The sequence below is a fragment of the Dermatophagoides pteronyssinus genome, unplaced genomic scaffold (genome assembly GCF_027571235.1).
Source record: "Dermatophagoides pteronyssinus isolate colony J.1.1.1.1 unplaced genomic scaffold, Derpt_VIB-CSIC_2022.12 sq0009, whole genome shotgun sequence".
NCBI classification, from domain to species: domain Eukaryota; kingdom Metazoa; phylum Arthropoda; class Arachnida; order Sarcoptiformes; family Pyroglyphidae; genus Dermatophagoides; species Dermatophagoides pteronyssinus.
In genome coordinates, this window is record NW_027461533.1 from 579,361 (window position 1) to 595,637 (window position 16,277).

Here is a 16,277-nt window from a genome sequence, read left to right on the forward strand (position 1 = left end):
CTTCTTCTTTTGCTTGGTAACAATGTCATATAAATACGGTTGTGGTTGTAGTTGTTTTTGTTGTTTTTTTCTCTCCGAAGATCTCATTGAATGATAATTTTTTGAATGAAAAAAAAATTATGGAAAAAATTGATGTTCATGCACATATTTTACCGGAAAAACTTCCATCATTCAGAGAAGTAAGTTGCAAAAAAAATTTCCCAAATTGAAACTAATTTTTTTCTTCAAAATGTGAAAGAAAGAAATTCGGATATTCTGGTTGGATACGATTAGAACATCAATTTGATTCGAATGGTTTGAAATGTTCAAAACTTGTTTATGATGATGATAAAACAGCAATGAGAATTGTTGATAAACGACTTTATTGTATTCAAACACGATTGAATGAAATGAAAAAAAATGGTAATACACAAAACATCAATGTCGGATTAAAAAATATTAATAATTTATGTATGTAAACAGGTGTTAATAAACAGGTAATTTCAACCGTACCAGTTACATTTAATTATTGGGCAAAAAGTGAAGATAATGAATTTGTTGCAAGATATTTGAATGATAATATCGGAAATGTAATACGAAAATGGCCAGATAAATTTATTGGTCTTGGTACAGTACCAATGCAAAATATTGAACTTGCAATCAAAGAATTAATACGTTGTCGTACAGAACTTGGTATGAATGGTTTAATTATTGGTACACATGTTAATGATCAATCATATGATGATCCAATATTTGAACCATTTTGGAAAGCATCTGTTGATTATAATATGCCATTATTTATTCATCCATGGGATGTTATTAAACCGAATCGTTGGAATAAATTTTGGCTGCCATATATTGTTGGTATGACAGCTGAAACAACTGCTACTGCATTACAATTAGCATTTAGTGGTGTTTTTGAACGTCATCCAAAATTGAAAATTATACTTGCACATTGTGGTGGTACATTACCATATATTTCACAACGTGCAAATCATGCATATAATGTTTATCCGGAAGATATGTGCAAAGATTTTCAATCACCAAATCAATATCTTAAACAAAATCCAAATATTTGTGCCGATACATTAGTTCATGATCCAAATGCATTAGAATTAGCCATAAATTTTTTTGGTTCAGATTCATTATTACTTGGATCGGATTATCCATTTAAACTTGGTGAAGACGAACCCGGTTCATTGATTGATAAATTATCAGATCGTTTCCCAATGGATTTAAAACAGAAAATTTTTAATAAAAATGCCAAACGAATATTCAATATTGATTGAATTTGATTTTTTTCAAAAAAAAAAAAAAAAATCGATTGTATCGATTAAGTCATTCATCACTAAACAGAGTGATTTATTTTTCAAAACAAAAAATTTTTTTATTTTTTATTTATGATGATTAAAATAAAATGAAATTTTAAATAATTTAAAACAAGAAAAAATGGCTGTATGTAAATTTTATGTTCAAGGTTATTGTCGTTATGGTCAACAATGTCGTTTTGATCATATCGATCCACAACGAAATCAAACAAAACAAAGTCTGTAATATTTTTATGTAAATGTTTTCGATTTTTTTTTTTTTGAAAATAAATTTGTATTTTTTTCATTAGATACAACCGGATTTAGTTTTACAAAAACATTGCAACAAATTTCATCGAATCCAAATTCCAATAATGCCAGTATATTTTCCAATACAAATTTTTCATTATTTCAGCCAACTCAACAATCGTTTTTTGGTCAATCACAACAACAATCATCAACAATTGGTGGTGGTGGTGGTGGTGGTTTCAGTTTCAATCAGACATTAAAACAATTGAACAATGTTCCAAATGTTGGAATGCCTATGAATTCTTTATTCAATAATGAATCAGAAATGAAATCTGATTTTCATCATTCATCATCAACATCATTGTTTAATTTTCCGGCAAATAACACGTTTACATTTGGTAATACAGCTGCTTTGAATTCAGCAAACATTGTAACGAGACAAAATGATGCTCATCATTGGTATAAAAGTAATAACGATGTTAATAATCAACCAGTGGTTAAATCGAAATCATTTTTCGAACAACCAATGCCAAACGAAACGACAATGTCATCTGAATCGAATGTAGATACGAAAAAACTGGGAATCCGATATGGAATCTATTCCGAATTAAAAGATTTAATCGAAAAAGATTTAGCTAATTTTAAAGCCGATAAATTTATTCATCCAATACCGTTTGATCCACCACCATTTGAAGTTTGTTTTTAGTGTGTGTGTGTTGAATGTTCTTATTATGATTGTTGAAAACAAGTTTTTGGAAGAAATCTTATTTTTTTCACAAGTTTCAATCATCAAATAAATGGATAATTTATTGGCCATTATCGTTATCATCATTTTTATCATCAATCCATATCGATTGTTGTTGTTGTTGTAATATATCCGGATTGATGTTTTTTTTTGCAAAAAAATAAAAAAAATTTGATGTATCGATTTCGATCGATAGAAAAAAAACAAACAAAAACCTTTTTTTTCTAAAATAAATATATGATGTATCAATTCAATTGAAAACCAAAACAGGTTTCACACATACGTCAAGTGTGAAAATTCAATTTTTTCTCTGTTGTTGATCGGTTTCTATTTGATTTATGAAAAAAAAACGGGAAAAAAATGGGAAATCAAAAATCAATGAACAGATTCAAATCCAGAGTATGTTTGAAAAAATTACCAGGATTTTTAACCAGGTTTTAAAAATGACAAATTATTAAATCTGAAACATGATGACACACATGAAACATGGAGTTTATATTTTGAATTGTTAAATACCTATATGGATTTGATCGAAAATCAAATGAATGAATGAAAAAAAAATCTTATTATCCGATATAAACTAAAAGGCACATAGTGTGAGCCATACATTACATTACATAACATTATTATTATTATTCTTCTCATTGTCATTAAGATGATTAGATTATACCAGTGGTGTTGGTGTTTTTTAATTCAAGGCGTTTTCCATTTGCACCAAAATGATCATCATCATCATGATCATCATTTCTGTTTGATGATAATCACACACACATAGGGAATAACGGAAGGGAAATAACAAAAATGTTTGTTCTTTTGTAGTATATCCACAAAATGAAACAGGAAAAAAATTTCTGGGCGGTGGTGGCTGAATTTTCTGTTCTGTGTTTTAGATCAAAAAAAAATGTAAAATTATCCATTTATTATCATTATTAAAGATTATTATCATGAAATGTTTTTTTTACCTGAATTTTTTCATTTTTCTGATCTTGGATCAACAATGGGTGACACCATCAAAACGACGATGACAACCAATACGACGTTTGCGCTGATTTTGTTTTTTGGTTAGCTTTTTTTTCGGGAAATATCTTCGGGAAAAAATGGAAGAATGGTTCATTCAATCAAATGAATCGGATGATGATGAGGAAAAAAGCTGATTAAAACAGGGCCAACAATACTACCAACGCCTTTTAAAAAATTTGTTTTTTCCGAAATTTTGTTTTGAATTTCCTGTGATCACTGTTTGTTTGTTTAGTTGAAAAAAGTTATTTTTTTTTGTTGAAAAAAATCATGTGAACAACGTTGATAAATCGACTGACATCGATGCCAAACAACGAAATCATCTTGAAAATTTAATCAATTGGAACAATATTTCTCGAGCGAAGAAAGAAGAAGAATTTGTTAATTTTTTTCACTAGAATTTATTTATGATTATTATCCATCTATATTGATAATTATAACTCGTGATTTGATCTGATTTTGGAATTTTTATTTCATTTCCATTCCATTCTTGTGTTTAATAATATTGTCGCTTCACTTCATTATCAATGTATGTATTTTTCATTTCGTTTTTCATTCATTCTCGAAATGATTAAAGAAACGAGAAACAAATGAACACAGAAAAAAATTCATTCCAAATAATAATAATAATAATGATTATTATTATGTTTTTGACAATTCAAACGGAAGAATTTTTTTTTGTTTCACTCTCTTTTCGTAATCAACTTTTGGGATGTTTCAACGTTTCGTTCTTTGGTTCGGTTTGTTTCGATTCTCTAGTAAATCATTTTCATTCATTCATTCATTTTTTTGTTCATTGATGATGTACACAAAAAATGGCAACCAAAATCATTATTGTTGATGATAATATCCGATTATTATTATTATTTGCATAATCATATTTCATAAATGAAACTGAGAATAATACAATACAATTTAATTGCATCCTGATATCGAATGAAATTTCATTTTTTTTTTTTTTGTCTCTTTCAACATTTATCGAAACATATAACTTGAATTTCGAATCTTTGATTGTGTAGATCTTCGGTCATTGAAATAAGAAAACTAGAACTTCGCGGTTATTTTACTGCTTCCTTTTCTGCTAGACAATGAAAATGAAAACAAACAAACGAAAAAATCAATTATAATGATAATGATTATCATCATCATCGAAATAAGAAATCATTAAACATTCAAAGATACAAACATTCGATCGAAATAACATCCATTTTCTTATTTTGCAAAGAGAGCGAGAGAGAGAGAGAGAGATGTTTCACAACCAATATTGTCAATTCTTTTCTTTTCTTGTTATCTCAATATTTGAAAATTGAAATGAAAGAAAACATTTTTTTTTTTTTTTGTTGATAAAGATAACAAACGAAAAATTTTGAGAATCAGACAATGGAACACAACACAAAAAAAAAAATCATTTGACATTTGACAATTTTTTTTTTTTGGTCGACTATATCGACTCTACCCCCTCTCTACATACTCACAATACCTTCCCGTTTGATATCCCCTGTGTGTGTGTGTGTGTGTGTGTCATTGATGTTTGTTTGTTTGTTTGTCATAATTCTGTATTTGGTTGTTGTTGTCGAAAAGCTTATCTTTTTTTTTTGGAAGAAGAAGAAAAAGAATAAAAACGATATATCGCCAGAAATGAAATTCTTTTACTTTTCTTCTTCTTCATTGTATATGTTTAGTTTGTTTGTGTTTGGTTTTTTTCTTTCGCGTTGTCGTTGAATATCATTGAAATTCATTCAATTCTTTTTCTTTTTTTACGGTTTGACACAATGATACTGCAGCCGAGCACGATGTCCGAATTGATAAGAATTTTCGCTTCTTTAGTCGTAATAAGTAAAGGTTGTCAAAAGTCGAGTAGAAAAAATCGTTAGTTACTTTTTTTTTATAAAATAAATTCCGGAAACGAAATGAAAAATCTCTTTTTATAAATGAAAAAATTATTTCAAAATCTTTTAATGTTAATTTTTCTTCTTTTTTTCCTTGTCATTCTTATTTCTAGCAACACTTTAAAAGCGAAAACTTCGTTCGATAAGTGAAAAATTCAACAACTAAAAAAAACATGTGCAAATCATTTGAAGATGAAACAAATGGATGTTGTGAAGATCCAGATGATGAATGTATTGGTCAAAATGGTTGTTGTTGTTGTTGTTATTATTGTCTGACTAGTGAATGTTGTTGGGATTATGATGATGATAATGATAATGATGATTATGATGATAATAATGGTCAACAACAACAACAACAACGAAGAAGACGACGACGTCATCATTGTATAAAATGTCCACCCGAATGTTTAATAAAACTATGGAATTGTTGTAATCCAATCAAATGTTTTACATATAGTAATATGATTACAATATGTCGTTCATTATATTTATTATTATATACATTATTAATTGCAACATCAATATTCGGTTTAATTTGGTCAAATGTTTATTTTAATAATTTTGATCATATATTTACTGGTACAATATTAGGTGGACATTTAGTTACATTATCAGCAGGTTTGTTGTAAAAAACAAAGAATAATAATAATATGATATCTTACTTTTAAAAACTCATTATAATTATAAACACTTTTGTATTTTTCATTATGTTTTTTGTTTTCTTTTTTTTTCAAATATTCTAGGTGGATTATTATTAGGATTAAGCGGTCTTTATGCTACAATCAAACATCATCGACGTTTATTATATACACATACAATTATAAATTGGTCATTATTTATATTAAGATTTTTTACATGGTTATTATCAATATTACATGAATATAATTTTAATCAATTATTATTATATGGTTTAGCACCAATTGAATTATTATTAGCATTGTTGTCCACAATATTATTACGAGATGCACTTATTTATTATTGATTATTTATGATTTGCTGATGATCATTCATTCAACGAGAAAAAAAAACAATAACCAGAGAGAGAGAATCAAATATTGAAATACCGATTTGTTTTGCTCTTCTGCCCCGAAAAAAAAGATGATTATTTCGATTCCAAATGCTATTATTATTATTAATAACGATTCAGTATTTCTGCAAGTAAAGAAAAATGTATCAAAAAAAAAATCAATGTTATTCATTCATTCAATTCAATGTTGAACAAAAAAAGAAAATCGGGAATTTTCTTTTATGACAAACGAATAAATGAATCAACGGACATTCCAAATTCTTCTTCATCATCATCATTTGGTATTCACAAAAAAAATATTCTAGAATTTTTTTTCTTTTTTGCAGATGCTTTAATCAATCAACGTACAACAACAACAACAACAAAAGTGAAACAAAAGAAGAATAGAAAAAAATTATCAACAACAACAAAATGGCCAAATGGAATTTGATGGAAAAATGTTGTTGTTTTTGGCTTAACGTTGTTCCAGTTGTTGTTATTATTGTCCAGAATAACAATGTTTAAGAAAAAAAAACTTAATAATAATTCTATCTCAAAATGCGCTCTATCTTTTGTCTTTTCGAGTTTTGGTTTTGTCTTATTTTCAAGTTTTTTTTTCAAATTTTTTTTCAATCGAAATTGAAACACAAACACACCAAGACACACAGAGAAAAAACATTGAAAGCTTTTTCTCCTGGATTAATATTTGTAACAACAACAAAACGAAAGATTTTTTCCATGTAACTGTAGTGATGTTGTTTTAGTAGGAATTTCTTTTTTCTGTCTTTAAAATTAGATTTTTTTTTGTTGTTGTTGTTGTTGAAATTTTGTAATAATTAAATCATTGTGAAGAAAAATTGAAACACTGGTTCTACATTCAATTAACTTTGTTTTACAAAATCAAATTTTGGATATCGATTTTTTTTCTGGTTTGATCGGAAATTGAATTAGTACTATCGATTACTATCGATATAGTTGTTCATCATCACCATCATTATTGAGTTCATTTATTTCAACAATACACCTGATTCAATGTTGTTGTTCGATGATGACAATGAAAACTTTTGGTACAAAAGTCTTGATGATGAAAAATCATTATTATTCTTTTTTCCTGGGGTAAACGAAATATAATGATATCCAATATCGATTAATTGATATTAATCAAGAAAAAAAATGTTTTTTTTTTTGTTTTGTTTTGCTTTTTTTTCTAGGTGCAGATGTTGTTTTACTCAAAGCTTTTTTCCGTTTGTTTGTTGTTACTCTATTCACTGTTTTTTTTTCTAAATTGAAAAGGTAGGAAAAAATTGTCGTTAAATGCATGGTGTGTGTGTGTGTATTAAATTCTCTCTTAATATATCGGTGGAATACAAAGAAAACCAACAACAACAACACACACACCGAGAGATCGAGAATCTCTATTCCAATTCAATCACCTGGAACACGAAATAGTTCGATCTATCGATTATTGTTAGGCAACAACAACCAACAACCAACAAAAAAGAAAAGAAAAAACAAAAGTGCTATTAGCAAGAAAACCAAAAAAAAAAATTCTGATCGATTCTATCGAATCGATTTGTTCAACAACAACAAAACGAAAAACATCCAGGAGCAGAATAATGTGACAATATTGAATGAAACCACATTACATTCATTGAATATTGGACAGAAAAGGAAGCCAAAAATACTTCCTGTAACCATCAACAAAATTATAATAATGAAACGAACTAAAAAAACCATTTGACCATTATCATCATCATCAAGAATACCGTTGTTGTTGTTGTAGAAAGGCTGTTCTTTTTGTTTTGTTTTTTGGTTCAATAAAAACAAAGCGAAACACAGAGAGAGATTCACGTCCATATTAGATATTTATATGCTGTATGTATGTGTGTGTGTTTGACATACGGTCACAAATAAATAGAAAAAAACCGGGTATTATACGGGTATATAATTTTTTTTTCTTCTCTCTCTCTCCCTTCTTCAATTCATGTTTCATGACCATTATCATTGTCATTATCATTATCATCATCATTTTGAATTGTTTAGTCGTCGTTGTTGTTTAGTAGATGGTTATGATTCCCTAATTTTCTCTAGTTTTTTTTTGTTTACTTATAATTTAAATTCTTCATGGAATTCTTTGCTTTGTTTTTTTCTTCGAAAATTTCATCGGTCCATTGCCCAGCCTTAGTATTTTTGTTGTTGTCGTTTTCTTCACTTAGTTTATGATTATTGTTATTGTTTTTTTTTATTCATTTTATTTTATTTTATTTTTGGGCGAAGTCAAACCGTATAGCAGTATAGTAGCAGTAGAAATAGCGAAAACGAAATCCATTCATTTCATTTTGATTTGATTGTAAAAAAAACTAGAAAAGATTCGTTCGTTTCTTTCGAAACAAACGAAAAAAAGACATTATTTTTCATTCGAAATTCACCCAAATAACACAATGGCTGAAGAGAGAGAAGGACTGAAAGAAGAAATAAAGGTTTGACACCAAACACATTTGTTATATATTCAATTTTTCGTTTTTACTTTGAAAAATTCAAAAAAATAAAATAAGGGAAATAATAAACACACTTGTCGTCGGTTGGTCGGTCGTGTCCACAAATAAAGTGTGTAAATTATAATTTTCTTTTACGTTTTGTATTGGGGTTATTTATTGACTCGAATTTTCTTTGCACTGCATTCTTTATTCGACCAATTTCTTTGAAAGAAAATTATTATTATTATCTGGGCGAATTTTTTTGTTGGGGGGGTATAGGGGTTAAATTTTTGAGAAAACGACAGAATCGTGAATCAAGAAAAAGTCAAAATAGCCGTCGTTTTTTTCTAGATTTTATGCATACGGTTATCAAACTCCCGGGAAAAATTTAGACTGAAAAATTTTTGTGTAAAGTGAATACAAAAAGACAAATAAAATGGAAAATTTAAATCTTTTTGGAACAAAAAATTTTGGGACAAACAAACAAACAAACAAAACGACGACAACTAAAATGGAAAACAAAAACAAAACAAAAAAAACATAATGCAAATGGGCAAAACAAAAACTGAAAAAGAATATTTTCATAATGTCAGCAAAATACTTTTACATATTTCACTTTTGTTTGTAAATATGTTAACAACGACAATGAAATAACGATAAACTTTTGAATCAAACAAAACAAACAAACACAATGAATGAATAAAGAATAGCCATAATGGAAATAGCCTTAAAGATCATCATCATCAAAGTTTACTTTATTTTTTAAAATATAAATAAAACAAGCATTCAGTTTTTAGAAAATGATGATCATTTTGAAATGTATTTCATGCAAAATAGCAAAGAATTTTACAAAACATTTTTTCGTTTCTCAATGATTTTCATCAATTTTGATTTTATCACGTGAAAGCTAATTAATTGAATGAATGAATGAATGAATAAAGCAATTATGAACGGCTATATTAACAAAAAATGATATGATCTTTTCCTTTTTCTAGCCATCGCCATCATCATCGTGGTCGGCAGAATAAATGATCCTGAAAGAGAGAAAAATATTTGGTTTGTTCCTGGGGGGTGTAGATGGTGGGGGAGAGAGAGCAAGCATCATTCATAAGAATGATACACCGAAAATATTTTCTTATTTTTTTTCCTCTCACTATGCTCCATGTAATCGAATCAAAACATGAAGCATGTGGTCAATGATCAACAACAACAACGAACAAAAAATCGAAATGAATTGGAAATGTATCGATGGAATCGAGAGGAACAAAACGGATGAACAACCAGAAATGAACAAAAAAAGAAAAGACATTTTCTCATTGCCATTTACTTGTGTATTCAATTGCAAAAAAAAATTCATTTCGTTTTTGGCTTGTTTTTCGGTTATGCTCTATTCTGGTTATTCTGGTTGCTGTTGTTGTTGGCGTTTTTTTCACTTTTGGTCAATTTAGGTTCAATATATTTATATGGTTTGGATATGATGATTGTGAATGGATGGATTTTTTGGTTTTGGTTATCCATTGATGACAAGAAAAATTTCTGGTGAGAGAGGGGGGAGAATCCACCACCACCACCAACATCAAGAATGAGAAATACATATTACATAACACATTCATATATAAAACGACAAATGACAGAATCGAAATTGAATGATGATGCAATAGAATTTCGTCTCTCTCTCTCTCTAGCTATATGAAAAATGAAAAGGCAAAAAAAAGATGATAGAAATCGAGAGAGAGAGAGAGAGAGAGAGAGAGAGAGAGAGAGAGAGAGAGAGAGAGAGAGAGAGAGAGAGAGAGAGAGAGAGAGAGAGAGAGAGAGAGAGAGAGAGAGAGAGAGAGAGAGAGAGAGAGAGAGAGAGAGAGAGAGAGAGAGAGAGAGAGAGAGAGAGAGAGAGAGAGAGAGAGAGAGAGAGAGAGAGAGAGAGAGAGAGAGAGAGAGAGAGAGAGAGAGAGAGAGAGAGAGAGAGAGAGAGAGAGAGAGAGAGAGAGAGAGAGAGAGAGAGAGAGAGAGAGAGAGAGAGAGAGAGAGAGAGAGAGAGAGAGAGAGAGAGAGAGAGAGAGAGAGAGAGAGAGAGAGAGAGAGAGAGAGAGAGAGAGAGAGAGAGAAAGAGATCGTTTCGTTTCATTGATTAGATGAGATGTTGAAATGAAAATGAAAATGAATGGGAAATGAAAATTGGATAGATAGATAGAATGATTGAAATGAAATGAAATGAATGGTAGAATTAACCATACAAACAAACATTCCTTTTGAATTAAAATGAATACATAGATTATTATTTTGATCTTCTTTTGATGTTGATGATCGGTGATGGTCACCCAAAATGAAAATTTTTGAATTTTTTGTTCAAAATAATGATTTTCGCAAACCGTGTTTGTTTGTTGTTGTAAAAAAAATGATAACATTGTTTCAGCGAAACGAGATAAATTAAATTCAATCAACATCATCAGTGTTGAATGACATTTTTTATTAACCAATTTTTAATATAATTTTTCATTTATGGATTTTCGTTTGTTTGTTTCATCATCATCATCATCCGTTGTCAAAAATGACATTTTCAAGCGACCATTTTTGAAAAGAAAAGAATGGAAAATGAATGAATGAATGAATGATGGCCCTACTCTATGCTTGTTTGAAAAGAAAACCAACAAAAAACAAATTAATAAACAAACAAACAATGGTCTGGAATATTTCAAAAGTGTATCATAAAAAAAAATCATTATTATTATGATGATGATACACTCTCTCTCTCTCTCTGTTGAAAAAAAAAATTCATCTACAAAACAGTTGACAAACACACACACACAGAGAACATTATAATCATGAAAAATAACCAATTGATATCATTGAGGGTTGTGAATGAGTGAGGCAGAAAGAAAAAATTGATTTTTATCTCAATACGGAATCAGGTTCGGTATTTTTTCCCTTCATTTTCATCTCATTCAATGATGATGATGATCATCGTGATAAACATTCAGCCAGCCAAAACAATTCTCATCAATAATCAATAAATTTAGTCATTTTTTTTCAGGCGAGAATGAATGAATGTGTAATGTTTAAATTAGATAATAATCAAAGAAACAAAAGCAAAACCAAAGCAAAAATGGTCATCGTTTTCGTTTGAAATAAGATTTTATCAGTAATTTTTTTCATTTTTATGAAGAAATTCTTTCAGATCAGATCAAATGAATGAATCTTTATAACCAGGGGTAAAAAAAACGTGAAAACCAAAACAAAATGATTGAACGAAAAAACCATTTTAAAGGTTTTTTAATAATAATTTTTGACAGCATCAGATATGAAAAATATGTGAAACCATGAATGATGATGATTGCCCATCGTCATTGAATGGTTTGGCTTGGCTTTTTTGATTGAAATTTTTAAAAATATTTTGTAAAAAAAACAAAGAGAAAATTACATCCATAATGTGTCAAAGTAATCGTTGATTATTGCACAGAAAAAAAGAGCGTAAACAAAAGTCAATAAAAAAAGAACCAATTATGAATATATTTAGATTAATTGCCTGTCCATCACAATTATGATTTGATGATGATTTGATGTGATGTGATGTTACCATACACTGACAGCCATCCAGGCACACACATAGACATTCAAGGAGAACAAAACAGAAGCAAATATTATGTAATAATATCCGAAAAAATAGTAATAATAAGCCTGGGTTGAATATTAAAAAAAAGAAAGAAAAACCAACATCGTCATCATCAATGGAATCATAACGAATTTTTGAAGAAACAAACTTTGCTATTGATATGTACTGGATATTTATTCATTTTTTGCATTTTGCATTTGAGTTTCGAAAACAATTGGTTGTAACAAACACGCAAAACACCAACAACAAATATTCATCATCATTATTGAATGAAAATATGAATTTTTTTTTTGTTGAAAAGAAAAATGTTTAGTGTGTTTGTTTGCACCTGTCGATTTTTTTGCTGTTGTTGTTGTTTATTGCATCCAAACAAACAAACGAAAAATTTTTTTGCCAAGCGTAAATAATAAATATACACCAAATCGATGAATTAGGTTTCTATTATTTCGATTTTGAAATAGAAGAAAAACTATCATTATCATCATCATCATCGTGGTTATATGAATAAATTTTGTTGTCCATAAAAACAACAACACGACAGCCAGAGAGAATTATGATTATGGTTATTATAAAAAATTTAAATTTTTCATTTTTCTCTCTGGCTTGGTTATAATTAGATTTTTATAATTACTAATCATAATATTCATGTTGTTGATGATGTGGCTCAATAAAATCTCAATAATCACAATGATGATGATTATTGTTTGATGATCATAAAACAAAAAAAAATTGAAACTTGTAAAATTTTTTTTTCATCATAATAATAAAACACGAATCTCGAGTTTTTGGTTGGTTGTCCGGGTTTAAAGAGCTTAGATATATAATAATAATCATACGGTAATAATAATAGAATGACATCTCGTCTCTTGGGTATCCATATCAAAAAAAAAAAATCAACAGTGGAAAAACAAAAACAAAAAGGAAAATAACAACAAAAAACGGATCAATGTTTTTTTCTCTATATCGGTATGGTAATTATTTGGTTGTTTGTCGTTGTCACCCACATTTCTCATTGGTTTTTCATATTGGAAATTTTTTAATTTTTGATTTTTTGATTCGATTGTTGTCCCCCTTCATTTCTGAATTTTTCCATTTTTTTTTTTTTTTTTTTTTTTTGTTGTTGTTGAAAAGTTCGTGACCGCCGCACACACACACAATAACTTTTCTTGTTCATTGTTCGGGCTGTTTGTTGTTGTTGTTGAATAAAATCCGGTAAATAATGTACACCATACATCATACGAAATTCACCTGACCTAACTTTTTTTTTCTTATACCTGCCTCTCTATCTGATCAACACACATCTGGTCATCATCTTGATGATGATGATGATCAAAGAGAAACAAAAAAACAAAAGCTAAAAATTAAAGGGCAAAGTATGTTGTTGAACTAACCATATGTCCGACCAATTCAATTCGTTACGTTCGTATGTTCGTTTGGACATTGGTCGGTCGATAGGTAGATTGAGATTGAAGGAAGAAGAAGAAAACAACCGAAACACAATAGTCGGACATTGTTCTTTTGGACACTGGTGAATAATTGGTGTGAAATCTAAATCATTTTTGTTGTTGTTGTTTCTTCATCAAGTCAATCTATTATTATTATTATTATTATGACTTTTGACTTTTGGATGAATTTTCATAGCAAAATAATAATAATTAAACATGATTGTTGATTGCGCTCGAATGATGATGATGATGATAAATAAATAGAGCTTGAAGTTGCCCAACCTGAATAGAATCATCATCAGGATGATAAACCTGAATTGAACCTGAATATTTTTTTGAAAACACAGAATAGCGATAGAAATAATCAACCAACCAAACCAATTGTCCACCTTGTTGATCATAATGAATGAATGAATAAAGATTTTCTTTTTTGAAAAAGGTGTAAAAATGAATGGAGAGAAAGAGAGAGAGAGAGAGAGAGAGAGAGAGAGAGAGAGAGAGAGAGAGAGAGAGAGAGAGAGAGAAAATATCCATATATCTCCCCTGTCAAATAAATACATAATTATTAGCCAATTTCAAAGATATAAACAATGGCCCGTGTGTGTTTGTTTGTGTTAATGAATTTTTTGCAACAAAAAAATCAATAAATAATGATTATGCAAATTCATTAAGAATCTTTTCGAAAAAAAACATTTTCTTGTTACCTGCATTTACTTCTTAAAACTTGATTGAAAAAAAAATTTCGATTTTTTCTAGAAAAAAAAACTGGCAATTCAGGCAACAAGAAAAGATATATATTCATTGGGCGGATGATGATAAACAGTGCGAAGAAAAGAAAAATAAAGGAGTGTACTATACACAGGTAAACTATACCTGAAATGAATGAATGAAAAAAACAAACACACTAATAAATAAATTCTATTTTTTAAACCATTGTTTGTTCAATAAAATAAAATAAATGTTTCATGAATCAATCGATTCAATCAAAAAACGAAGAAGAAGAAGATATTTTTAGAACCCGAAAAAGAAAATTAAAATTAAATTAAAACAACAACAACCTGTGTGTGTGTGTGTGTGTGGAACTTATGTGAGTAGAATGATCGAGAATGCAGAGAGGGAAAACAGAAACAAAAAACTAATAAATTGATAATGATGTTTATTAGGAAAAAAAAACAGCTGAAAAACACCTTTTTTTCAATGGTAATGTTTACCGAAAAAAAATATGGAATTGAAAATTGAATCAAGAATAAACCTTGTTGTTTTTTTTTAAGGTCATTCATTTGAAATAAATAAAAATAAATTGAATGAACCAAAAGGGTGTGTAAATTGAAAAAAAAAATCTAATTCATTTCATCAGAGATTTGGTTGACTGATTCGCATATGAATGACAAAGTGTTATGCACTGTGTGGGTGTATTATACATTCATCATCATCATCATTAAAATGAATAAGTTAACTATCATCAACAACAACAACAACAACAATGAAATAAAACAAACAAATGAATGAATGACCAACATTCACATCATAAATTTGGAATTAACCCATAGTTTCTTTCTTTCTTTCATTCGTTTGTTAATGCTGTTGTTTTTTTTCAATTCAAAAAATATGAATTATGGGTTGATTTTTCTTTTATTATTGTTATGTAATGATAATAATAGAAACTATGCCTGTTACAAATTATTATTGTTTTTCTTTTCAAAATGAAAAATGTCATGTTTAATTTGTTTTTGTTTTTTCTATCCTGACAAACTTGATCATCATTCGATGATGATGATGGACATGAAACAACAGACACTTGTACATGCACAAACAACACCCCACAAGATTCAATACATTTAATAATACAATGTCCACACTACACCAACATAAGACACGAATTACAATTACACAACATAATTTCACCAAATCAATTTGTACAAAATAAACAGACATACACAAAATTCAAATTACTTTGTAAACATATTTACACACATCTACACACACTTTCTTTTTAAATTTTAAAATTAATTTTAAAAATTTTTATTTGACGTGAATATCCGAAATTTCGGATAAACGTTTTTCAATAAATTGAATTGAATTGAATTGAATGATGGACATGAAACAACAACAGCAACAACAAAAATAAACAAAACAAAACGAAAACAATGATGATGATGATTGACATAATAATAATAATAATAAAATGAATGGAATATAAATTGTTAGTTTCTTTCTCTATGTGTTTCTCTGTGTGTTATACATCAAACATTTACATTGAAACATTTTCACAAACAGAGTGAGAGGGAGAGAGAGATCCATTTTGATTATATTGAAATTGAATGTGTCCACCATTAAACTGATCAAATTAATAATAAATTGAAATTGAAATGAAATTATTAATCCAATTTAAATCAATAATGTTTTTCTTGTTTGTTTGCTTGCGGTTTTGCAATGTTGATGATAATGGGGATGATAATGGTGATGATGATTTCAATGTAAATTTCAATGTAATAATAATCAGTGTCTTTAGTCTGGTCATTGACAATCAATGTGTGTGTGTGTGTGTGATAT

The 16,277-nt window shown here is 28.6% G+C and overlaps 3 protein-coding genes and 1 long non-coding RNA gene across 6 annotated transcripts; 3 read left to right on the top strand and 1 right to left on the bottom strand.

Annotated features, from left to right (window-relative positions):
* The first annotated feature begins 31 nt into the window (after nucleotides 1-31).
* On the top strand, nucleotides 32-1,283 carry LOC113789340 (2-amino-3-carboxymuconate-6-semialdehyde decarboxylase-like). Of its 2 annotated transcripts, none has more exons than XM_027338860.2 (3): nucleotides 32-179; nucleotides 243-402; nucleotides 463-1,283. In XM_027338860.2, the coding sequence occupies exons 1-3, from the start codon at nucleotides 120-122 to the stop codon at nucleotides 1,266-1,268; spliced, it is 1,026 nt and encodes a 341-aa protein (XP_027194661.2). In that variant the 5' UTR covers nucleotides 32-119; the 3' UTR covers nucleotides 1,269-1,283. The 2 variants fall into 2 exon arrangements, with proteins under 2 accessions (XP_027194661.2, XP_075677420.1); XM_075821305.1 differs by having other exon boundaries at nucleotides 61-179; nucleotides 239-402.
* A 39-nt stretch (nucleotides 1,284-1,322) lies between these two features.
* On the top strand, nucleotides 1,323-2,435 carry LOC113789341 (uncharacterized). Its single transcript, XM_027338861.2, has 2 exons — nucleotides 1,323-1,525; nucleotides 1,598-2,435. The coding sequence occupies exons 1-2, from the start codon at nucleotides 1,429-1,431 to the stop codon at nucleotides 2,239-2,241; spliced, it is 741 nt and encodes a 246-aa protein (XP_027194662.1). The 5' UTR covers nucleotides 1,323-1,428; the 3' UTR covers nucleotides 2,242-2,435.
* Nucleotides 2,436-2,698: 263 nt separating this feature from the next.
* LOC142645322 (uncharacterized) lies at nucleotides 2,699-3,376 on the bottom strand. The gene is made up of 3 exons (XR_012846486.1): nucleotides 3,243-3,376; nucleotides 2,888-3,159; nucleotides 2,699-2,796 (listed from the first exon to the last, which is right to left on the bottom strand). It is a non-coding gene; the product is annotated as an uncharacterized LOC142645322 (long non-coding RNA).
* Nucleotides 3,377-3,685: 309 nt separating this feature from the next.
* On the top strand, nucleotides 3,686-7,681 carry LOC113789338 (uncharacterized). Of its 2 annotated transcripts, none has more exons than XM_075821306.1 (4): nucleotides 3,686-3,826; nucleotides 5,300-5,804; nucleotides 5,930-7,308; nucleotides 7,404-7,681. In XM_075821306.1, exons 2-3 carry the CDS (start codon nucleotides 5,360-5,362, stop codon nucleotides 6,166-6,168), a joined length of 684 nt encoding a protein of 227 aa, XP_075677421.1. In that variant the 5' UTR covers nucleotides 3,686-3,826; nucleotides 5,300-5,359; the 3' UTR covers nucleotides 6,169-7,308; nucleotides 7,404-7,681. The 2 variants fall into 2 exon arrangements, with proteins under 2 accessions (XP_075677421.1, XP_027194659.1); XM_027338858.2 differs by lacking the exon at nucleotides 3,686-3,826 and adding an exon at nucleotides 5,046-5,166.
* Nucleotides 7,682-16,277: the final 8,596 nt, after the last annotated feature.